Source organism: Chenopodium album, chromosome 6, assembly GCF_948465745.1.
Source record: "Chenopodium album chromosome 6, dcCheAlbu1.1, whole genome shotgun sequence".
In the NCBI taxonomy this organism is placed as follows: domain Eukaryota; kingdom Viridiplantae; phylum Streptophyta; class Magnoliopsida; order Caryophyllales; family Amaranthaceae; genus Chenopodium; species Chenopodium album.
The window spans coordinates 8,654,234-8,679,155 of record NC_137839.1 but is presented as its reverse complement, the minus strand read 5'-3'; the positions used below and the strand labels follow the sequence as shown (position 1 = coordinate 8,679,155).

Sequence of the window (24,922 nt, the reverse complement as noted above, 5' to 3'; positions counted from 1 at the left end):
GAAACTTCCCCCCAACCAACACCAGCCACCTCCCCTATCCCTCGCACCACCCCAGCCACCTCCCCCACTCCCCAGAAACTTCCCCCCACCCCCAACCAGCCCCACCATTGGGGTCGTCGGATTCCGACGATCTCCCCCCAACCCCACCCCTTGCCGCAACCTCCCAACCACCAAAACCCCCTACGATCTAAACCCTAACCACCACACCAAACACCCTATTCGACCCCCCTAACCAGCCCAACCCCTCCCCGAACCTCCCCACCGCCGCCCTGACCCTCCCCGACCCATTTCCACCCCTCCCCACCCTAAACCCGACCCAAATTAGCCCCCTTAGCTTCCACCCAAATCCAACAACCCCCGGTTTTGTGGGTCGAGTTTCGTGGGTGGCTGGGGTTCTGGGGTGGTCGGGGTTTAGCCGTTTAGGGTGGTTGGTGTTAGGGTTGCGTTCTGGGGTGTTCGGCCGTTTAGGGTGGTTGGTGTTAGGGTGGCGAATTGGTGGTGGTGTCTTGGTGGGTTGTTGGAGAGAGGAGAGAGAAAGAGGAGTGAGAAGGGAAATTAAAGAGAATTAAAAAAAAAAAAAAACTTTTTTACCTGTTTAATAGGTTAAAGGTCAAATGGATCTGTAGGAGAAGGTGGGGTGCAAAGGTTGGATTTTTGTGAGATTAATTAAAGGTTGAATTTTTTTTGTCAGACCTCGAAAAGGTTGGATTTTTAGATTCCATTTTTCCTATTCCAAATATTATTCATTCTCTTTTTTTTTTTTTTTTTTTGTGATTAATTCTATATGGGACTAACAAAGTAAAACAAAGGGAGTATATTAGGAAATAATATGATTAATATCCAGTCAAAAATAGTTTGTCTAGTCTATAACATTTAATTGCTCGGATCGGGTTGATTATGGATTCATAAACTAAATATGTTTCTCAATAGAAAAATTTGTTAATTAATGCATCTTTTTTTCCATAGTTTATAAATATAATTTCTATTTCAAGTGATTTAGGGCCTATTCTCATTTACTGAACTGAACTGAACTGAACTGAGCTGAACTGAACTTAACTAAACTGAATTGAATTGAATATTTTATAAGAGAAGGAAATTAGTAGCTAAACTGAACTGAACTGAATATTTTATAAGAGAAGGAAATTAGTAGCTAAACTGAACTGAACTGAACTGAACTGAATTGAGCTGAATTTCAATGTAAGAGAACAGACCCTTAGCTTGTGATATTATAAGTTTCACCCTTTTATAAACGAAGTTTGTTCATCAAAAACAGAAACAAGGCTCCCTCGACAATTATTCGGTAGTAATCAATTATTGTAATAAAAAAAAGAGGAAAAAATATGTCAGTCATACGGTGCTCTATCAAAAAAATAAATAAATAAATAAAATAACTCCCTCCATTCTATATTATAATTTCTATTTTTTTTTTTTTTTTTTGAAGCAATTTCTATATTTATTTAAGCAATCTTTAAGATGTAAAAGACAATTCAATGACTATCAAAAAATTGTTGCTATTCTAATTAATTTCAATCTCAACCTTTTACTTTATGCACCAATCTTGTCCATCCATCTAATAAATTCTAATTGACTTTAAAAAAATTTAAATATAAAAAACAGAAAAAAAAAAAAAAAAAAAAAAAAAAGTTGAAAAAATTATTTAATAATAACTTTGAATACAAAAATTATTTTTTAAAAATTGAGTTACTAGTTGGGTGGAGGGATGGGTAGCGGTAAGCACCAGCTAGGGAGGTTGTAGGTTCGATCGGCTAAGGTAGGGGCAGGGTGGTGGTTCACCGGCGAGGGGCAAGGTAGGGCTGGTTGGGGTTCGCGAGCAGGGTTGATAGGGTTCGCAAGAGGGTGGGCGTTTGCGGGGGTCTGAGGTGGGACTAGGAGAGGTTGTTGTTAATGTTTGGGTCTGGGTTGGCGAATAGGGTAGGGGCTGGGTTGGTGGATTAGGTGGGGTTTCGTGGGAGAGGCCGCATCAGGTAAGGGGTTTCATGACTCCTGAGTAAGGGAGGAGGTGGGGTTTGTTGCCGGTAGGGTTAAGACTAGGAGAGGTTCACAGGGAAAGGGGGGTTGGTGGGGTTTGTCCGACAATTGGAGTTGGCTGTGTTTTCTCTTTATTTTTATTTCTTTTTTAGGAATGTTATTTTATTTTTCTTAATTATTATTAAGAGTTTTTATTACTCCGTATTATTTTTTTTATTATAAAGTGGTTAGATTAGTTAATTGAGTTTATAAGCTGTTAACAGGGATTTAGTTACATTTTAAAAAAAAAAAAAATATTTAAAACAAGTATCAACAATAACGTTTTGACACGTGACACATCAACCGATTATATATAACCCATGCAACAGGTCATGACTTTATATTGGAAGAGTGACCATAAAGTTGTGCTATTTTTGAATTGATTAAAGTTAAACTTAATATTGAAAGAGCTCCCAAATTTCAATTTATTGCTGTTATTTTTTCCAAAAATTTAAAATTATTGTTAGATTGTTGAACAATTTAAAAAATTTCTACTTTCACTCACTTTAGCGGAAAAAAGTTGAAGTAAAAAGGTTTTGAAAATTTTGATTATTTCGTTTATTGAATGATATATTAATTGTTTTGATTATATGATTAATTGTTTATTAGATATTATTAATAATCATGGATGATAGTATGTCTATATATATATAGGGCTTGATGATATAACACATTGTTTTAATATCGATGATATGATTAGTTGGTTAGGTGTGATCATTTATTTTTTGGATGATATATAATTAATTGTATGGATGATACCATTCACTGTTTCAATTATATCATCCGATCCATTGGTTAGATGATACTGAAAAGTGACTTTTACATCACTTTTAGGGGATAACTAGGCTCGTTTTTAGGTTTATTAGTTTTTAATAATCTTCCTTATCAAATTCTGACATGGGTTTAGGTACTACCTCATTTTCACTAGTAGTTTTGGTGATTTCGAAATCACCAACTTCAATAACTCTCCAAACTTGGTAGTTGTCAGCTTTGATAAAAATCTCCATCCTGTTCTTCCAATAGGTGTAGAACTTCCCATTGAACATAGGAGGACGCTGCGTAGAGTAACCTTCTTCCAGTTTCTCGTGATTGTTCATCTTGCTTCCAGGAACTTAACTCGTCAGAGTTTTCTTATTTCTTCGAGGAACGAGCTCTGATACCAGTTGTTGACTCGAATGAACAATACAAAAGGGGGGTGAATTGTATTGTAGAGGAAACAGGGTAATTTTGTGGAATTAATAAAGAGACTCAAACAAAAACTGAAAGTGCAAAGAGAGATTTTACGTGGAAACTTCTTGGCCCTAATCAAGAAGAAAAACCACGACCACAAGGGATTTTAAACTCAACTCTTAATAATAATAGGGCAAACAACCTATTACAAATTAAGACTCTAACTTAAGTTACTCAACGAACTCAAGTTCCCCTTCAACTGATCCCTCAACCAGTTGAACGCTCTAACTCTCTCTTTCTCCTTGCTTCACTCAAAGCAATAAACACTCTTAGAGTTTCCCCAAACTCCATCCCAAAACAATTCAAGATTAAACTCTAAATGCTAAGTACTAAGACACTCAAGGACTTAAGTGGATTATGACTCTTTTTAAAAGCTAAAAGATTCTAATGCTCAAGTGTGTTTTTCTCAACAAAAAACCGAGTCTAATTATAGAAGAATTAGGAAGTTAAAATTGTCGTTGCCTTAATCACAACTCCCTTAGAATTAGGAAGTGTAAGGAGTGGGATCTTGGGCAGCAAGTAAAACCATAACTGAAGGAAGTGGTTTTATTGCTTCCTTCATTTTCTCAAAATACTTTTGACAAAGTAAACGCACGTTGAAATAAAGATTTTCCAAAACTGATTTACCAAAAAGATAGGCATGAATAAAACAGAAAATCTTTTCATCAAAAAGATATTTTAACTAAAGAATATTTTCGAAAATAAATAAGTAAAAATATGGAAAATAAAATCTTTATCACATAAAATTAAATCCACTTAAATCCTATCAATTATCATTGTACTTAGCATAAATACAAGAAGCCTAAAATTAAATATAAAATAAAAATAGACTCCTTGAAACTTTGAGAAGCTTCGACTCTGGAGCTTCAGTTCCTCACTTAAGGAACTTGCCTTTGAAGCTTCAACTCTGGAACTTCAGTTCCTCACTAAAGGAACATGACTTCTGATTGTCTTCTTTATCCTTCCATAGCAGACCTAGACCTTGTTCCATTCTCCATTCTTACTCCAGAATTTCGTAGCATAAACCTGGCATCAATCATAGCTAAAAACGAAAGTTAAACTAATATGAGCTTGTTTAGGTTCCTTGAGTCATCATCAAAACATAAGGTCAACAAAAGGAAAAGAAAGAGGGAGCCCTAGTTGACCCTGAGGATAAACATGAGGCGTTTATGTAATAGGATTACAGTAAACATATTACACTAGGGATCGTGTTAGAGTAATAAAAAATAGGAAAATTTGTGAGGAAGGTCCTTTTAAGTGGTCAACCTTGTGAGAAAGGTCATTTGATAAAAAGAAGGTGGCACAAAAGATCCTTATATCTCATTTGGATTGTGTGGAGAGTCCGTTGACCAAATCCCGGCGTTGACTAAAATTTTCCTCCTGAATTTTTAGCTCTATTCATTTCCTTTCATTAACAAAATATTGGAAAATAAAAACACCTTCGTTTCGCTTCTTTTCCCTTCCATTCCATTCCTTTCTCTTCTTTTCTTTCACTAATATTCAACCAAACAAACCCTAAGTGTATGACGTATGGACCATTAAGCTGATGTGTCAAACATTCTTTTCATTCGCTTAAAATAAATAAAAATGGAGGGAAAAAAAAAGAATGATTATACATATATAGTTATTGGCTAAAAATACTATTCTGATAATATAGTACCTTAATATGAAAAGGAAATATTATAGTTATTGAGGTTTGATCAAAAGAAAAGTCAAAAAAGAAAGAAAAAAAAAACGGGAAATATTTAATCATGAGGTGGAACGTGTCATTTTAGATTCGCCTTTAGTATATAGTTTTTATAAATTTATTTGTATAAATATATAGCTACAGGTAATATTATTGCAGATGATGAATAATAAAAATTTTCCACAACTTTTAAATTTTCAAAAAAAGAATTTATTGGAGCATGCATAACTAGTTATTGGCTCAGACGACGCCCCAATTACTATAAATTTGTGAGTTTGATAAAAAAAAAATTAAAAGGTTAATGTTCAACAATATTTATAAAAGAATTAAAAAATAATAATAAATTTAAGATTAATGGGTATTAGTTTTTTTCACTTTACTTTATAATAGTACCTTTTTGTCAAAAAATAAAATAAAATAAAATTTATGGAGTAATTTGTATAATTGCTTAATTGATATTGAATCTAGATTATTAGCATCCAAAATATCAACAACCATTAGTGTGTGATTAGTGATTTAATATTTTAATAATATTATAGATAAGAATTCACTAATTTGGTGGAATTATGGGCTTTGCATTAAAGTTCCCCTACTCTTTTCCTTCTCTTTCTCTTTCTATGTTCTTTCCCTTCGAACAAGCTCAATGTTTAGCTTCATCAATGGAGTTTGGTCATCTTCAACTTCTATTATCAACGCAGGGCCGACCAAAAAAGGGGCCGTGAGCCGTCTCTCAGGCTGCTCCCTCTTATAGTACGCCATGTTATGATACATAATGACTTAATAATATGAAAATGTGGTATTGGAAATTAGTGATTGAATAACATTATGCCAAATACGTAGTGTGTAATTAGAGAGCATTAGTGTTATTATCCAAGGAAATGATGAACATTGAGAGAAAGGGGGAATTTATTGACGAAAAGTATGTATCATTATTCAACTTAAAATAAATAACAAAAATACAAGTATGGAGAATACAAAAAGATGAAAGAATACAAATGAAATAAAACAATTATACATTTTTTTTTATTACAAATTATCATAATTTATTATGTCGAAAAAAAGAATAATTCAGGAAAGGAATTTTGTTAAGCTGTGCCGAATATTCGCTTCATCCGCATAACTTCATTTTTACTCAAAAGTGTAATTTTCTGGGCAATGTCAGCAGGTAAGTTCCCAGCAAATAAGGCAGTAGGAGTGAGCTGTAGTGCAGGGTTTGCTCCGTTCAAACTAACAAACGCGGTAGCCGGAGTTTTGCCAACGTTGATTTGGAAGTGAAGCATGGCTTGTGGAAATACCATGACATCACCAACCTCTAATCTTTTATAGTATGCAGTGTTGGTAGTATCAATAAATCCAGCAATAATTGAACCTTTCACCAAAATAAGAACTTCTGATGTACGATGGGAGTGTACTGGAATTACTCCTCCTACGGCGAAGTCTAACCTAGCCATAGATATGCCTAAACCGTTAAACGCTGGGAAGACATCTGAAAATGCTAATGTCACATTGTTCCCAAAAACATTGTTAGGAGTTTTTTCACCACGGAAACCTGTGTAAACAAAATCATCAGTTGTGACTTTAGCAGGATCTTTACAAGCATACCCTTGAGGTCCTCTAGGAAGACTAGGATCCCCAACACAAAAGTCGAGCTCTATGGCATGAGACAGAGTGGCTAGGAGACAAAAGGCGAAGAAAAATGAAAGATTGTTCATCGCGTAAGGTTTGAATAGCTAGAAGGTGTTGTAACTTGTAAGGTGGTGTTTGATCGTAAACTTAATACCAATGTGAGTATTGAAGTCTAGATATAATAATGTTGTAGATTGGTTTGTTGTATATTCTGAGAGGCAATTGGAACCCTTTATATAGAAAACACATTTGGTTAGTATGGCACTTTGCCTTGTTTTGTTCAATTCGTTAAGGGTGTGATATTCTTTATTTGATATGAAAGTCAAAGAAATACTACCAGTTTTGCATTTAATTAAGAAGTGACTCGATGCGGCTGAAAATCTGTTTTTATTTTTTTTAGTTAATTTTTGTCAGCATTGTTGTTTTATTGACTTGAATACTTCTTCAATTCAACTTTCTCCAAATGGTATGTATGAGTTTAATAATATAATATTATTTCCAATTCAATTAATTTTTTCTGGGTGTTATTAGGAATTTAGATATTATCTTCAAGTACCACATTGAAGCTTCTAGGGCTCCGGAAATCTTGCCTGCATTTCGCATTTTATTTCTTAATAATTACTTGTATATAAGATCAAGTCAAGGTTGACCAGACTACCAAATTGCATGATGACTTATTTTGGGTTATAGAGAGTTAGAAAGGGTGGCCGGCTATGAAACAAAATGTAGAGAGTCTATTATGTATACCTATGTGTACCGTATCCTCGGGATCATTATTTGCCCTTTCAATCAACAAATGTGTAAAAATATTATTTGCACATTTGTTGATTAAATAAGCAAATGACTTCGGGTATACGGTACACCGGAGTATATATATCAAATTCTACAAAATATATAGGATTCTGTATCGATACGTAGGTGTTTTATCTAAATACTTTGTAGTTAAATAATTAAACTACCCTGTATTGAAAAAAAAAAAATTAAACTAGCTAGCAAGTTAACAATAATAGTTTTAGGAGATCTTATTATATTATAATTATGAATTATTTTTATTGCACAATATTTCGATATATAATTATACTATGGTAAATATCTAACAATTAGAATTGCACTTTATACTTCCTAAGCCATGCTCGGTTTTTAAAATTAATTTTATTTGAAATATAAAAGTTTCTTTTGATATGTAACTCAATAGTCAAGCATAATAGTTTATAAATATACGAATCAAAAAATGCTTAAGCAATTTAATTATTCTTTGGAACAAAAAAGAGTATATTGTAGAGTGTAATTTTTTTTATTTTTAGTTTTAATAATAATAGTGTACATGATTGGAGCACATTCATCTCACCAATCAATTGGGATCGACAACATAGCCCAATGCCAATTTACCTTTACCAAGCTAAACTTAGGGAACTAATACCTAATCACATTTATCTTTGTTACTTGTATAAGAATAGTGAAGCTGCTAAGAGTTAGCTATTAGCCAAAAAATGGCTACCTCTTCTTCATAAAAAAAATGGCTACCTCTTCTTCATAAAAAAAATGGCTTCCTCTTATATAATTTTTGGTTTCTCAAACCTCTTATAAATATATATGAAGTAGCTCCAACCAAATTAGAGTGGTTGATGTGGTCTGCTAAATGACAATTGCTACTTTGCTAGCAATTTTTCCTCCTTCTTCAATTCTTTTTATTACAAAAAGGTTTAATAAAATCTACAAATAAAATACTTCCACAAAGTTATTAAGTAATACTCCCTTCATTTTTGTTATTTGCATCACTTGTAAATGCACGGAGTTTTAAAAGAATTAATTTGGTATAATATAATAATTTGAGTGGATGAATATTTATTATGGTAAGAGTAATATGAAAACCATAAAAGTAAAAGTATGTAAAATAGAGTAGAGGGGACCATGAGAGAAAGAAATGATAAATTAATTTGTGTGGAGTTTTAAGTAAGAGAGAAAAATAATTAAATATAGTATAAATCACCATATATAAAAGTGATGCAAATTAAAGGGAAGTGATATGCAATTTTTCCTAAAAACGAAGGGAGGTTTTCCTAAGCATAAGACCATCTCCAGTGGTCAGATTTGAAGGGGTTATTTAGGAGAGAGTGTATTTTTTGCAAAAAAATACCAATAATAATACGTAAGTTGGTATTTAAACTTAGCAACTCCAAAAGAAAGTTGCTAAGTTTAGATATTCAACTTAGAGTCTCAATTGACAAAGAATATGGGTCCTTTATCAATATTATACTTTTTTTTTTTATTTTGAAAAATATGAATCTGATGGGCCATAAATTATATGAATGTGATATGATATTAGTATACTTTAGGGAGTCTCGCAATTGAAGAATTAGACTTTACATGAGTTGCTAAATTGAGAAGTGGGTTGGGTATTATCTTTGGAGGTAAAAAAAAAAAAAAAAACTCATTTTGCATTTCAATACTCAAAGTTGAGTTTCAGCATGGAGATGGTCTATCCTCAACAACTATATTATTGTTCCATTTTCATTCAAAAAATAAATAAATAAAAATAGTGTTGTTCTTGCGTAACAAAAGGGCAATGCAATAGGTTTTTAAGATGAAATACTTATATAGTTATATTACAAGAGGCCATAAGCTAGGGTAAATGGTAAGAGGAAAAAGGTGTTCTATATTTGTATCCGGAAATTAAACGTTAAGAAAAGGAACTAGTAAAAGACTAAAAGCAAAGGAAATTAAACGATAATTAGGTGAAAACTTCAATTAATCCTTACACACAAAAGAAGAAAAACCGCGATCCATTTACGCTTTGTTTGGATAGCAAAGAAGGAAGGAAAAGAAGGGGAGGGAAAATGGAGGAAGGGAAGGGAATAGAAAGGGAGGGGGAGGTGAGCTCCATTTTCCCTCCAAATCTCTCCAATTTTGAAGAGATTATGCTTATTAAAGAAAGAAGGAAAATGGATCACTCCCTCTCCTTTCCCTTCCTTCCCCCAATCTCTTACCCAAACAAGAGAATTTGACCCCCCCCCCCAATTTCTCTTCTCTTCTTTTCCTTTTTATTTCTTCCTATCCAAACAAAGTTTCAGGATTTTAACTCAAACTTAAACTTCAATAAAGAATAGGGTAACACCTTTGTTACAACTTACAACTATTTTGGTCAATTAAATCCCCCACAACGTAATTTAGTAATTTACTAATCACAATGGTTGTTTGTTTCGTTTATGAAACTGCTTCTTGTTAACCCTTTTCTTTATCTTAGGAACTTTACTAATTAATCTTCCATGATTTGTTTTAAGCTAAGTAATGTAAAACGTTCCCATCGCATCTCAACGCAAAAGTTAGTTGATTGACAAATTATTTATGAGAGAATAGCTTGAATTGTATTGATGATCTTGGCTATTATTTATAGCCTACAAAAGATAACCTACACAATATAAACTCTATCATATAAACTTCCATAAATCTATCTTAGAATATCACTAAGATATATTATTATCCTAAATATAATATCATAAGATCTATATGGAAAATATATCACAATAATATATTTTCCTATATTCCTAACACCCTCCCGCAATCATAACGGCAGTAACACGAACGTTATGATTGGAAATTCGCACTTTGTTGAAGTCGATCGAGTTGCACCTCTCTGTTGATGTCACCTTCAAATTTATTATATTGTTTCTTCTTTTTCAACGTTCTATCAAACAGGAACGTCATTCTTTTCGAACCTGCAAATAACAATTTTTGGTTTTTCCAGAGCAAAACCGAGCTCCAATCAAATATTGGTTTTTCAAGAGTAAACCACACTCAAATCTTTTATTGGTCTTTCAGAGTAACCACACTCAAATCTCTTAATGGTCTTTCAGAGTAAACCACACTCAAATCTCTTATTGGATTAACCACACTCATATCCAAAGGAGCAAAATCATGCTCGAATCAACTCACAAACCTTGTCTCACGGCACAAGGAGAACCAAATATATCTTGTCTCACGACACAAGAGAGCCGATTTTCTTTTTTTCTTTTTTTTTTAAAAAATATTGCGTCAAGCATAACGCTATTTAATGTCTTCATCTCCAAAGATGTGTTATAGTGGAGGAAGTCCACTCACATACTCCCAAAAAAAAAATCTCCCAAAAAAAAAATTCACATACACATATGATTAACGTGTACCAACCCAAAAAAAATAAAAATTTAAAGAGTATTAATATTGCATAGCGGAAGCAAAATTTTGAATCCCACCGGTGGGTTTAACTTTCTAACCCACCGGCAGGGGGGAAATTTTTGTGAGCGGTCTCAAGATTTAACCTGCTCTTGATACCATGACAAATTATTTATGAGAGAATAGCTTGAATTGTATTGATGATCTTGGCTATTATTTATAGCCTACAAAAGATAACCTACACAATATAAACTCTATCATATAAACTTCCATAAATCTATCTTAGAATATCACTAAGATATATTATTATCCTAAATATAATATCATAAGATCTATATGGAAAATATATCACAATAATATATTTTCCTATATTCCTAACAATTATCATAACAACACACAATGTTTTAGAGGATAAGTTCTTGAATTGTTTCAGCTTATAATCAAAAAAATTTGTCATCATCATTAGTTTATTGATATAAATCATAATGATACTTCTTACAAATATGATTAAAATTATTCCGTCAGTACATGCATCAAATGTGTATCAAATTTTTAATATACAGTGCAAGTAATAATGTTGATGAGATCCACAAAGCAACAAGCTATAAACGAAGTATATTTGTATGCTATTGGTGTATAGCAAGTTACAAATGACAAATGGCAGTACAAAGCACATTTACATAATGCACCTGGACTTGGGTCTCACATTCATTAATGCAATTTGCAAATCACGTCTAAATATAAATCTTTTTGTATATAGACAAAGAGATTTTTATTTAAACAAAAAGATTAATTTCTAAGTATATGTAAGGGTATTTATTAATACAAAAAGATGAAGGAATACAAAGGACATAGATTGAACATACATTTTTATCAAAAAAAAAAAAAAATTCTTAATTTATTACATTTGAATTTGGAATGATTCGGGAACGGAATTTTGTTAAGTTGTGCCGAATATACGCTTCATCCGCATAACTTCACTTCTACTCACAAGTGTAATTTTCTGGGCAATGTCAGCAGGTAAGTTCCCAGCAAATAAGGCAGTAGGAGTAAGTTGCAGTGCAGGATTTGCTCCATTCAAACTAACATACGCAGTAGCCGGAGTTTTGCCAACGTTGATTTGGAAGTGAAGCATCGCTTGTGGAAATACCATGACATCACCAACCTCTAATCTTTTATAGTACGCGGTGTTGTTGGTATCAATAAAACCTGCAATGATTGAACCTTTAACCAAAATAAGAACTTCAGATGTACGATGGGAGTGTACTGGAATTACTCCTCCTACGGCGAAGTCTAACCTGGCCATGGATATTCCTAAACCATTAAAGGCTGGGAACACATCTGAAAAGGCTAATGTTACATTATTTCCAAAAACATTATTAGGAGTTTTCTCACCACGAAAACCTGTGTAAACAAAATCATCAGTTGTGACTTTAGCAGGATCTTTGCAAGCATATCCTTGAGGTCCTCTAGGAAGACTAGGATCCCCAACACAAAAGTCGAGCTCTATGGCATGAGACAGAGTGGCTAAGAGACAAAAAATGACAAAATATGAAAGATTGTTCATTGTGAAAGCTTTAAATAGCTAGAAAGGTGGTAGTGTATGGTGGTGTTAGATCGTTAACTTGATACTAATGTAAGTATTGAAGTGTAGATATAATGTTGTTGATTGGTTTGTTATATTTTCTTAGAGGCAATTGGTACCCTTTATATAGAGGAAACATTATTTGGTCAGTATGGCTTGTTTTGTTTAATTCATAAATGGTGTGATATTCTTTATTTCGTATGAAAGTCAAAGAAATACGTGTTGTTTAAGTCTAATTATTGTCAGCGTTGTTGTTTTATACTTTTATTGACTTGAATATTGTATTATCTTCAATTAAACTTTCTCGAAATGGTACTGTATTATCTTCAATTAAATTGTATGGGTTTGATTAGGACTTTAGGATACTCAATTTAAATTAAAATATTATCTTTAATTACTCGTACCACATTCAAGCTTCTAGGGCTCAGGAAAACTTGCCTGCATTTCGTAATTTATTGCATGTATTTTAGACCAAGTCAAGTTGACGAGACTGCCAATTACCAAATTGCATGATGACTTTTTGCGTTATAGAGAATAAAATATGGTTCATATCTACATATGGTGTACTGTATTAATCTGCATCAATATGTAGGATTTTATTTATTTATTTATTTATTTTTTCTAAAAACTCCGTAGTTAACCAATTAAACTAGTTAACAATAAATAATTTAAGATAGCTTGTTAAATTATTACTATGAATCTGTTGTGGGGATATTTAATTTATATATATGTAGTAAATAAAATAGTAAAATTTAGTAAATTTTCTCTTAAAACATGAGGTGTGTAGCTCCAACCAAATTAAAGCGGTGTCACGGTGTGGTCTGTTAAATGACAATTGCTTGCAATATTTCCTAGTAGTTTTGTGTATTATTATTGTTTTTTTTTTTTTTGAGAAAGAGTTTTCTTTATTATTACAAAGCGGTAAAAAATGCAAATACTTTCTAGCAGTTAAAACTCCCCAAGCATAATCTTCAACAGCTATATTGTTATTTCATGTGTATCTAAAGTGCAATGCAATAGATTCTTCGATGTTTAGATGGAATACTTAATAGAGGGAAGAGGGCTGGGGTAAAGGGTAGTATGAACAGGTGTTCCAAATTTTTATGTGGAAGTTATGATGTAACAAAGTGGTAAAAGTAAAAGATAGATTTACGTGAAAACTTAAATTGTTGCACCCAAAAGAAGAAAAACCGCATTTATTTGGGATTCAAACTCAAAATTTTCATTCACCCTTTAAAACTTTTCTTTTTTGTTCCTTCCTTAGGAACATTACTAATTGTTTTGTATTCCGTCATTTACATTATGTACTGAGAATAATTGATCTTCCATATGATTTGTTATAAGCTAAGTACTGTAAAACTTTCCCATCTCAACGCAAAAATTAGTTGATGACATCATATCCATGCTAAATCAATACAATAATTGTTGAAAAGAGCTTAAAATAATAATAATAAAAGTCTCTATTTCGGAAAGTGACAGTAATCGCGTGGTGATGATTACCCTACGCTTCTTTATTTCACTAGTACATTTTGAATTATGGCTTTTCTTAGGAAAAATATGGGGGTGTTACTTTACTTTTTAATTATGTATAAAACGCAAAATACAATTAAAGGAAAGTGCATTAATAGTGTCAATGTCAAATATAATCAACTACAAACGTACAAATGGAAGAAGTATTGTCCTAAGAAGTGATGAACATCAAAGAAAAGTGAGGATATATATATAATATATGTATATGTGACATAATCATTTATTGGTACAAAAACGCTAAGGGAATACAATGGACAATGCACTCTTTTATTACAAGATTTCGTTTTTATTTTGGGAACTTAAAAAAATCATTCATGAAAGGAGTTTTGGGAGTTCTGTTAAGCTGTGCCGAATATTCGCTTCATGTGCATAACTTCCTTACGACTCAAGAGCGTGATTTTCTGGGCAATGTCAGCAGGCAAATTCCCAGCAAATAAAGCGGTAAGAGTGAGTTGTAATGCAGGGTTTGCACCATTTAAACTGACATAGGCAGTAGCTGAAGTTTTACCAACGTTGATTTGGAAGTGAAGCATGGCTTGTGGAAATACCATCACATCACCAACCTCTAATCTTTTATAGTATGCGGTGTTATTTGTATCAATAAATCCTGCAATGATTGAACCTTTAACCAAAATAAGAACTTCTGACGTACGATGAGAGTGTACTGGAACAACTCCTCCTACGGCAAAGTCTAACCTAGCCATAGATATACCTAAACCATTAAAGGCTGGGAACACATCTGAAAATGCTAATGTAACATTGTTCCCAAAAACATTGTTAGGAGTTTTTTCACCACGGAAACCCGTGTAAACAAAATCATCAGTTGTGACTTTAGCAGGATCTTTGCAAGCATATCCTTGAGGTCCTCTAGGAAGACTAGGATCACCAACACAGAAGTCGAGCTCTATGGCATGAGACAAAGTAGCTAAGAAACAAAAGACAAAGAAAAATGAAAGATTGCTCATTGTGCAAGCTAGTTTTAGCTAGAAAGGTGGTGTTGGGTCGTTAAAGCTAGTATAAGTGGTTAAGAAGCTAGTTTGAACTAGTTATTGCAGATTTGTTTCTTGCATTTTCTTAGCGGCAATTGGTACCCTTTATATAGAAGGAAACATTTTTGGTTTGTATGGCTTGACTTGTTCAATTGTTCAAAAAGGGTATGATATTGTTTATTTTGTATATATGAAAGTCAAAGGAATAATTTGATATTTTCAGTCAATTAATCCAATAATTTGATATCACCGTCATTGTTTTTATTAACTTGATGAATATAATCTTAAATTAATGTTTCTCAAAATATATACGCAGTATCTAAAATTATTTACGTGGGTTGAATTTATATAGGTTATACTCATTGAAGAATATGATTATATTTTTACGTGTCTAGATCCATAAAATTCCACATTCAAGCTTCTGGTGCTCCGGAAATCTTGCCTGTATTTTCACGTAATTTTTAATAATATGCTTGTCTAGAAAATATGATTCCTACGTCGTATAAGGCTACTCGAGTAGCCAAACCATAGACCAACAAGTTGCATGATAACTCTAGGGTATTATAGAGTAGTGGATCGGATATGAGAAATATGATACAAAATTTTGAACTACCTCCGTTAAATATTACCGCGTAGTTACAACTCTAGGGTATTATTTGTAAAATATGAAATATTACTGCGTAATTACAACTCTAGGGTATTATTTGCGATGCAAGGTCAAAAATTATGCTACTATCAGTTGCGTGATTAGACGAAAGATTAGGCTGAGAATGTAATACAACAAAGTTCCTCAACCACACCACATCTAGATGTTTACAACGTTTACACTGTGTTTGGATAAAAAAAAAGGGGAGAGGGGAGGGGAGGGAAAAATGCTGAATTTTCCTTCCAAATCTCTCCAATGTTGGAGGGATCAATTTCCAACAATTTAATCCCTCTATTTCTCTCCCCTCCAATTTCATTTCTTCCTCGTTTGTTATCTAAATGAAAAATATTCCATCTCTCCATTTTCCTTCCCTTCCTTTCCCTCCATTTTCCTTCAATCCAAACACACTTTTAGAGCTCGTAAGAGTCCTTCTTGCTGCCCTAGAAAGGCTGAGTATCTACTTCCTTAAGCTTCTCTCTTGTAGATGGTCGGTGAATCTCTTGAGTTAAACTTTTCTTTTGTGTTCCTTCCTTAGGAACTTTACTAATATATTGTATTCGGTCATTTACTTGATGTACCGAGAATAATTAATCTTCCATATAATTTGCTTTAACCTAAGTAATGTAAAACATTCTCATCTTATTGAGCCATAAATAGAACCTCCTTGGTCTTGTAAAGTAGTGGACTTGTACTCTCCTGTGACAGGTGCAGGCGTGCAACCCAGACCCGTATTTAACATGGTATCAGAACCTAGCCCACGATCTAACGATTGGGGTTTTAATGGCTAAAATATACTAGGGAAAAAAAATTATGGACAGTTCACATGTGAAGGGGAGTGTTGAGCCCAAGAACAACTTACATGTGAGCATTCTCTAGTCCCACAATAAAACACTAAAGGGGGAGTGTAGTGGTAATGGAATCCCACATTGAAATACTTCAAGAGTTACCACCACAGTATAAGGCTAAGAGACTACTCCCCTTATTTCCATATGGTTTTGAAGTGGACCTCCTTGGTCTTGTAAAGTGGTAGACTTGCACCCTCCCGTGACGGGTGCGGCCCAAACCCGTATTTAACACGTCTCAACGCAAAAGTTGATGATTACATCACTAATGTCACAATACTACTATTACTATTGTTATACTCTCTTCATCACTAATGTTTGTCACATTTCATATTTTCACAATTGTTACGATATGAAAAGACTTTTGTACCCTCGTTTTTTTGTCCTATTAAGTGCTCTTCCTATATTACCTTAACATTTGTCATAAAAATTGTGCCAACTTTTAACTACGAGTAATTTAATTTTTTACACCCATGAATCGCTAAATTTCTTTTTTCCTGTGTACTTTAATTACTTTTTTAATTGGGAATTTCTCTTTTTCATGCACTTTTATTACTTTATTGGCTGAAAATTTCACTTTTCCATATACTTTTATTACTCCACTTTCTCCACGTTAATTCCCTTGATTTTTCATCAAAAGTGGCAAACATTAAAAGATGGAGGGAATATTATTTATTATTAAAAAAGTCATGTTAGTACTTTGTTCTGCTACACACAAGTCTCTATTTCGGAAAGTGTCAAGTAATCAGTAGTGATGATTATCCTAGGTTTCTTTATTTCTCTATTATGTTTGGTAAAATATGTCTTTTCTTGGGAAAAGTATAGGGTGTATCATTGTATGGGTGTTACAACCCAAAGTCCCAAACCACATGACTACACTTTTAAATTATTTATAAATCACAAAAATGTACGATTAAAGAAAAGTGTGTGAATAGTATCAATGTCAAAAAAATATAAACTAAAAACGTGCAAATGGAGGAAGTATTGTCCTAAAAACTGATGAACATCGGAAAAAAGGGAGAATATTTTGTATGTAAATGTTACAAAAATATTTATTAGTACAAAATAGCTTAAGGAATACAATGGACATAATTTAATTATACACTCTTTTATTACAATATTTCTTTTTTGTTTTATTTTTCGACTTAAAATAAAAACTCATAAAGGAGTTTTGTTAAGCTGTGCCGAATATTTGCTTCATGTGCATAACTTCCTTACGGCTCAAGAGTGTGATTTTCTGGGCAATGTCATTTAGTAAATTTCCAGCAAATAAAGCGGTAGGAGTGAGTTGTAATGCAGGGTTTGCACCATTCAGACTGACATAGGCAGTAGCCGGAGTTTTACCAACGTTGATTTGGAAGTGAAGCATGGCTTGTGGAAATACCATCACATCACCAACCTCTAATCTTTTATAGTATGCAGTGTTATTTGTATCAATAAATTCTGCAATGATTGAACCTTTAACCAAAATAAGAACTTCTAACGTACGATGAGAGTGTACTGGAACAACTCCTCCTACGGCAAAATCTAACCTAGCCATAGATATACCTAAACCATTAAAGGTTGGGAACACATCTGAAAATGCTAATGTAACATTGTTCCCAAAAACATTGTTAGGAGTTTTTTCACCATGGAAACCCGTGTAAACAAAATCATCAATTGTGACTTTAGCAGGATCTTTGTAAGCATATCCTTGAGGTCCTCTAGGATGACTAGGATCACCAACACAGAAGTCGAGCTCTATGGCATGAGACAAAGTAGCTATGAAACAAAAGACAAAGATGTGAGCGGTGTGCGGTTTTTTATTTATTATTGCGCCTTTTTTTTTTAATAATTAGCTAACACATTCTTCTCTTGTCAAGATGTTCTTGTTATGCACGATTTTCCAAAGACTGATTGGGAGACCCAATTGAGCATGGAGCGCACTTGTAAGAAGTGTGTCAATTTATTAGATGCTTTTATTAAGAAGAATTTTTATGTGTGAATATATCAATTTGTTTATGTAAGTCAAAATATATTTTTAATATCATTTCTAACTTATACTTGGTACGTATATGATATATTTATTAATCTATTTATTTGCAAATGATATAATTATTTATATTTTAATATTGCTCTTTTTTTTTCATTGTCAGATATGTTAATATTGTCATTATTTAATTAGATGATGCTAATCAATTATCCATCCAAAGAGCACAAAGCTAAATTTTACTTTGGTTGTACTAAAATCCTTCAACATTAATTGTAAAGGCCCCAAACTTTTGCTTGGTCATCACTCTTAGTCCCTAAACTTTGCTTAGTCATCACTCCCAGTCCCTAAACTTTGCTAGTCCCTAAACTTTGGCTTAGTTGGCAGCAGAAATTCCTAAACTTTGCTAACTCAGAAGTTCCTCCACCAGAAATGGTGAGGAACGGGTGGTAGAGAGACCAATTTGCCTCATTTGAAAGATGAGGGACCAAATGTGCAACTAATGGCAAAGTTGACCGTATTTTAGCTTATCTCATTTTTTCATTTCACAATTATCAATACACATTTTAAATCATTTATTTCTTTAATTATATTTATGTTAAAGCCTTTCGATCTTCCATTTCCCGAGTATACTAATTGCAGAGATGTGAGGTACCATCAGTTTTGTATAAAGGTTTCCAGTGGGAAGGGCATGTTAAGGTCTAACACCTGAATATTGCCCGATAAATGGGTTGAAGTTGGTCTTGGGGTGGTGGTGCATGGATTGCATGATTGTACGTGAAAGTAATATTGCTAAAAAGGGCTTATTCTTGCATCAAGTTAAATAATATTGCTTAAAATTATAAAATTTCAATTAAAAAAAACTCATTTGATGTAAGTTTATATTTTGTTTGAATTAGTAGGTATAAGATGAGATGAACAAAGCCAGAGGTCGTGAAAATTATTTTGTAAGGAAAAAATAACAAAGCAAGAGAATATAAAGTAAAGGGAGGAAATTTTATTGATCACAGGATTTTAAGGAACTTGTACATCTCATAGTACATATTAACGTATACAATACATATAACAAATAATACACTTATTTATTACAATCTTTTAGAATTTTTAAAGTAAAAATAAATTTGAAATAATTTGCAAAAAAAAATTTGTTAGGCTGTGCCGAAGATTCTCTTCATTCGCATTACTTCTCCACGACTCAAGAGTGTAATTTGTTGGGCTATATCAGCAGGTAAGTTCCCCGCAAATAAAGCGGTAGGAGTGAGTTGCAGTGCAGGATTTGCTCCATTCAAACTAACATACGCGGTAGCCGGAGTTTTGCCAACATTGATTTGAAAGTGAAGCATGGCTTGTGGAAATACCATCACATCACCAACCTCTAATCTTTTATAGTATGCGGTGTTGTTGGTATCAATAAATCCTACAATAATTGAACCTTTAACTAAAATAAGAACTTCAGATGTACGATGGGAATGTACTGGGATTACTCCTCCAACGGCGAAGTCTAACCTGGCCATAGATATGCCTAAACCATTAAATGCTGGGAACACATCTGAAAATGCCAATGTCACATTATTCCCGAAAACATTATTGGGAGTTTTTTCACCACGGAAACCTGTGTAAACAAAATCATCAGTTGTGACTTTAGCAGGATCTTTGCAAGCATATCCTTGAGGTCCTCTAGGAAGACTAGGATCCCCAACACAAAAGTCGAGCTCTATGGCATGAGATAGAGTGGCTAGGAGACAAAAGACGACGATATATGAAAGATTGTTCATCGTGTAAGCTTTTAATAGCTAGAAAGGTGGTGTATGGTGGTGTTAGATCGTTAACTTAATACTAATGTAAGTATTGAAGTGTAGATATAACTAATGTTGTAGATGAGTTTGTTGTATGTTCTTAGAGGCAATTGGTACCCTTTATATAGAGGTAACATTTGGTCAATTAGTCACTATGGCTAGTTTAGTTCAATTCGTAAAGGGTGTGATATTCTTTATTTGGTTTGAAAGTCAAAGAAATACGTATTTTGCATTTAAGAGGTGATTAGATGCGGTTGAATATCTGTTTTTTTAGTCTAATTTTTAATTTGTCAGCGTTGTTGTTTTATTGACTTGAAAATTTCTTCAATTAAATTTTCTTGAAATGGTATGTATGAGTTGTATAAAATGATATTATCAATTTATTTGTATTGGTTTGATTATAAATTTAGGATACTTTGAAGGAAACTACTTTGAATCAAAAAATAAATTTAGGATACTCTTATAAATTAAATTAAATTAAGTATTATCTTCAAATACCAGTTTTATACCACATTCAATGCTCCGGAAATATTGCCTGCATTTCGTATTTTATTAGTTAAATTACATGTAAAAAAGACCAAGTCAAGTTGACAAGACTAACAAATTGCAAGATGATTTATTTTGGGTTTTAGAGAGTTAGAAAGGCTGAGTATCTACTTCCTTCAGCTTCTCTGTTGTAGATGGTCGGTGAATCTCTTGAGTTAAACTTTTCTTTTGTGTTCCTTCCTTAGGAACTTTACTAATATATTTGATAGAGAATATCCATAGAATATTCTCATCCTAGGTTTAGGATATATCACTAGTAGAAAAATTGAAAAAGACACCGCTCAATGGCCACCGGTTTTTGAAAACCGGTGGCTTAAAAATTGGGCGGGATTAGGCATATGTACATTGCCACCGGTTCAAGCCGAACCGGTGGCATAAATGATAAAGGCCACCGGTTTTGAACCGGTGGCAATAATCAAATAATAAAAAAAAAAGCCCACCATTCTCTTTTCCCTTCCTTTATATACCCTAACCCTAATCTTCTCTCTCCTCTATCGCCTCTCCTGCTCTCCTCCTTCTCTCTATCTCCTTCTCTCCTTCGTTCTTACTCCCCCTCTCTCTCCTTCTCTCCCTCTCTGTTCTCTCGATCTCTCTCTATCCTGCTCTCCCTCTCTGTTCTCTCTCTCGTCGCCCTTCGTCCTCTCTCCTCCGTTCTCCTCCTTCGTCCTCCATCAAATCCGCACTACACAGCCACCATCAACCACCGAAATCACCCAACTTCACCCGAAAAAAATCCATTACCCACGAAATCACCACCACGCCACCACCACACCAGCAACACCAACATCAACAACACCGTCAGATCTACATCATCAACACCAATTTTCGCTCTTTTTCGCAGTTTTTGGGTTTGATATTTCGAGGTTACGGTTTCTGGGTTTAATTGATTTTGTAATTGCTATGTTTAATTGATTTTGGAATTTTCTGGGTTTAATTGATGAGTGTTGATGGGTCTATGTTTCTGGGTTTAATTTGATTATTCAAGGGTTTCTAGGTTTATGTTTAACTCGAAATTGCATGAGTGTTCTGGATTTTTTTTTTTTAATATTTTTTATTTTTTTTCGTGTTTTTTGTGAGTTTTTATTTATTGATTTTAATCTTGGTGTTCTGATTTTCGAAATTGTACGAGTATTGTGGTGAAATTGCATGCGTTTTTTTAGGTTTTTTTGTTTTATTTTGAGTTTTCTGTTTTTTTTCGGGGATTTTTGGGTTAATTTTTTTTTTAATTATTAATTTGAGTTTTCTGGGTAGATAATGCATTTTTTTTTTAGTTCTTGAGTTTTATTAATTTTGGTGTTTTAATTGATACAGGTATTAGATTATGACTCCACGAAGAATCAAGATGTTTGTGTCAAAAAAAGATCAAGATGTTGATTTTGGAATATTGTTTTAGAACTTAATTTTATTTTTTTTGTTTCTGATGTTGTAATTTTATTTATTTATTAATTTATTTTTATGTTGTAATTTTTTTTTATTTTGGTATTGTACAATAACAATTTAATGATAATTATATTTTGGATTATATTTTGGTTGATTTCGATGTTTTTTTTTCGATGTTGTGTTTCTTACATAATTACATTGAATCGTTGGAGTATATTTCAAGTGGAAAAAACAAAACCAAAAAAATATATATATATATTTACATGCACATTGCCACCGGTTAACCGGTGGCATTTATATATAATACCAAAAAAAAAAAAAAAAAAAAAAAAAAACTGGAAGGGTTATTGCCACCGGTTAACCGGTGGCAATACTTATTTTTGCCACCGGTTTTGAACCGGTGGCCTTTGCTTCGGAGTATTGCCACCCCCCAAATGACCACCGGTTCAAAACCGGTGGCATTGGGGGGTTTTGAACCGGTGGCCAATTCATATTTTCGCCTAGTGTATTTTGTATAAGATTATTTTTGATATCTGTACATATCTTATAGTTACCTAATATGATTAGGTTTCTCATTGTAACCCTATAAATATTGATCAATGGAAATCACTCTAATCAAGGAGTTTTATATTATCTGACATGGTATCACAGCTTAGGTTAGATCTTGGGATCATATACAAAAATATTGTATTCGCTCATTTACTTGATGTACCGAGAATAATTAATCTTCCATATAATTTTCTTTAACCTAAGTAATGTAAAACGTTCCCATCTTATTAAGCCCTAAATAGAACCTCCTTTGTCTTGTAAAGTGGTGGACTTGTACTCTCCTGTGACAGGTGCAGCCCAAACCCGTATTTAACATGGTATCAGAACCTAGCCCACGATCTAACGATTGGGGTTTTAATGGCTAAAATATACTAGGTAAAAAACAATTATGGACAATTCACATGTGAGGGGGAGTGTTGAGCCCATGAACAACTCACACGTGAGCATTCTTTTGTCCCACAATAAAACACTAAAGGGGGAGTGTAGTGGTAATTGAATCCCACATTGAAAGACTTCAAGAGTTACCACCACAATATAAGGCTAAGAGACTACTCCCCTTATTGCCATATGGTTTTGAGGTGGACCTCCTTGATCTTGTAAAGTGGTAGACTTGCACTCTCCCATCTTGGGTGCAGCCCAAACCCGTATTTAACACATCTCAACGCAAAAATTGATGATTACATCACTAATGTCACAATACTACTATTACTATTGTTATACTCTCTTCATCACTAATGTTTGTCACATTTCATATTTTCATAATTGTTACGATATGAAAAGACTTTTGTACTTTCATTTTTCTGTCATATTAAGTGCTCTTCCTATATTACCTTAACATTTGTCATATAAATTGTGCCAACTTTTAACTACGAGTAATTTAATTTTTTACACCCATGAATCGCTAAATTTCTTTTTACCTGTGTACTTTAATTACTTTTTTAATTGGGAATTTCTTTTTTCCATGCACTTTTATTATAGCTCCGTTACATATTAGGTACAACTTTGGAATATTTTATGTCTTACAAATAATACCCCAAAGTTGCAACTAATATGTAACGGAGGTAGTACTTTATTGGCTGAAAATTTTACTTTTCCATATACTTTTATTACTCCACTTTCTCCACGTTAATTCCCTTGATTTTTCATCAAAAGTGGCAAACATTAAAGGATGGAGGGAATATTATATATTATTATAAAAAAGTCATGTAAGTAATTTGTTCTGCTACACACAAGTTTCTATTTCGGAAAGTGTCAAGTAATTAGTAGTGATGATTAGGGTGAGTTTATTGGTGAGTCTTGAGTGGAATCTTAACTCAAGACTCACATACAAGACTATATAATTTTTGCAATAAAGTGGTGCAAGATTGTGGGGAGTCTTGAGATGAGTTTTGGATTCTAAAACTCATCTTAAGACTCTACAAATTTACAAAAAGCAATCTGATTTTTTTTGTTGGCAAATAAAGAGTTGTCAACTCATCAGCTCAAAAAAGTTGTTGATTTTTATAAAAGAAATAGATATATAAATAGCGGATCTGGAGTGAGTCTTAGGATAATGTGTTAAAAGTGGAGAAAGTCTGGTATGAGTCTTATAATTAAAAAATAATTTAACCTTAGTGGAAAGCTGACATGGTAGAGTCTGAATTAAGAGTCTCGGTTTAGGGATAAACTTACCCTTACCCTAGGTTTCTTTATTTCTCTATTTTTTTTACGCAAAACGTCGAACTAGTTATATTAGGCTAATGCCTTACCCGAGCATAAAAGCTCCCATGATAATACTCTCCACAATGAGTAATATCCAAAAGAAGCATAAGTTTTAAGGGATATGGAACCCAAAAATTACACATATGTTTAACTAACAGAAACCTAAAGAAGTGCTTATACACATACACTGCTACTAAATAGCAAGGGCAAAAAAACATCCAAGGATGAACTAGTTTGCAGCATGAATATCTGCCAAATCTGCTTTTGCCTCAACTCTGTCGCAATCAGGAACTGAGAAATGCATCTTGTGATCCAGGGTCATGTTCATGGCATACTGTGCCAGCTTATGAGCCACCTTGTTCCTTTCCCTAGGGATATGGACTACGTAAACTGTCCAGCTCTTCAGGCAAAGCAAATGAGCAACATCTAGCAGAACAGCCGCGGCTTCATGATGAGGATTAGTTGTGGCAGAGGATAGCATGCGAGTTAACACTTCTGCATCAGTTTCAACTTCCATGAACTTTATCTTGAATTCTTTTGCCATCTCCAGACCTTCTCTTATAGCATAGAGCTCTGCTGCCAAAGGAGTAATTGCATTGTATTTGCTCGAAAATCCAATGTACCATCCCCCGAAGGGGTTCTAATGACTCCCCTTCCTGCTGCCTCTGA

At 33.4% G+C, this 24,922-nt stretch overlaps 5 protein-coding genes and 1 long non-coding RNA gene across 6 annotated transcripts; 1 reads left to right on the top strand and 5 right to left on the bottom strand.

Annotated features, from left to right (window-relative positions):
* Positions 1 to 5,850: 5,850 nt before the first annotated feature.
* LOC145634510 (germin-like protein subfamily 3 member 3) lies at positions 5,851 to 7,204 on the bottom strand. The gene has a single exon (XM_081685934.1). It carries the CDS (start codon positions 6,655 to 6,657, stop codon positions 6,031 to 6,033), a length of 627 nt encoding a protein of 208 aa, XP_081542060.1. The 5' UTR covers positions 6,658 to 7,204; the 3' UTR covers positions 5,851 to 6,030.
* Positions 7,205 to 11,378: 4,174 nt separating this feature from the next.
* On the bottom strand, positions 11,379 to 12,380 carry LOC145634509 (germin-like protein subfamily 3 member 3). The gene has a single exon (XM_081685932.1). The coding sequence runs from the start codon at positions 12,285 to 12,287 to the stop codon at positions 11,661 to 11,663; it is 627 nt and encodes a 208-aa protein (XP_081542058.1). The 5' UTR covers positions 12,288 to 12,380; the 3' UTR covers positions 11,379 to 11,660.
* A 1,793-nt stretch (positions 12,381 to 14,173) lies between these two features.
* On the bottom strand, positions 14,174 to 14,839 carry LOC145634508 (auxin-binding protein ABP19a-like). The gene has a single exon (XM_081685931.1). It carries the CDS (start codon positions 14,798 to 14,800, stop codon positions 14,174 to 14,176), a length of 627 nt encoding a protein of 208 aa, XP_081542057.1. The 5' UTR covers positions 14,801 to 14,839.
* A 2,647-nt stretch (positions 14,840 to 17,486) lies between these two features.
* Positions 17,487 to 19,050, bottom strand: LOC145636625 (auxin-binding protein ABP19b-like). Its single transcript, XM_081688193.1, has 2 exons — positions 18,990 to 19,050; positions 17,487 to 18,052 (listed from the first exon to the last, which is right to left on the bottom strand). Exons 1-2 carry the CDS (start codon positions 19,048 to 19,050, stop codon positions 17,487 to 17,489), a joined length of 627 nt encoding a protein of 208 aa, XP_081544319.1.
* Positions 19,051 to 19,382: 332 nt separating this feature from the next.
* LOC145634507 (auxin-binding protein ABP19a-like) lies at positions 19,383 to 20,193 on the bottom strand. Its single transcript, XM_081685930.1, has one exon. It carries the CDS (start codon positions 20,054 to 20,056, stop codon positions 19,430 to 19,432), a length of 627 nt encoding a protein of 208 aa, XP_081542056.1. The 5' UTR covers positions 20,057 to 20,193; the 3' UTR covers positions 19,383 to 19,429.
* A 936-nt stretch (positions 20,194 to 21,129) lies between these two features.
* Positions 21,130 to 22,157, top strand: LOC145634506 (uncharacterized). The gene is made up of 2 exons (XR_014113424.1): positions 21,130 to 21,486; positions 21,935 to 22,157. It is a non-coding gene; the product is annotated as an uncharacterized LOC145634506 (long non-coding RNA).
* Positions 22,158 to 24,922: the final 2,765 nt, after the last annotated feature.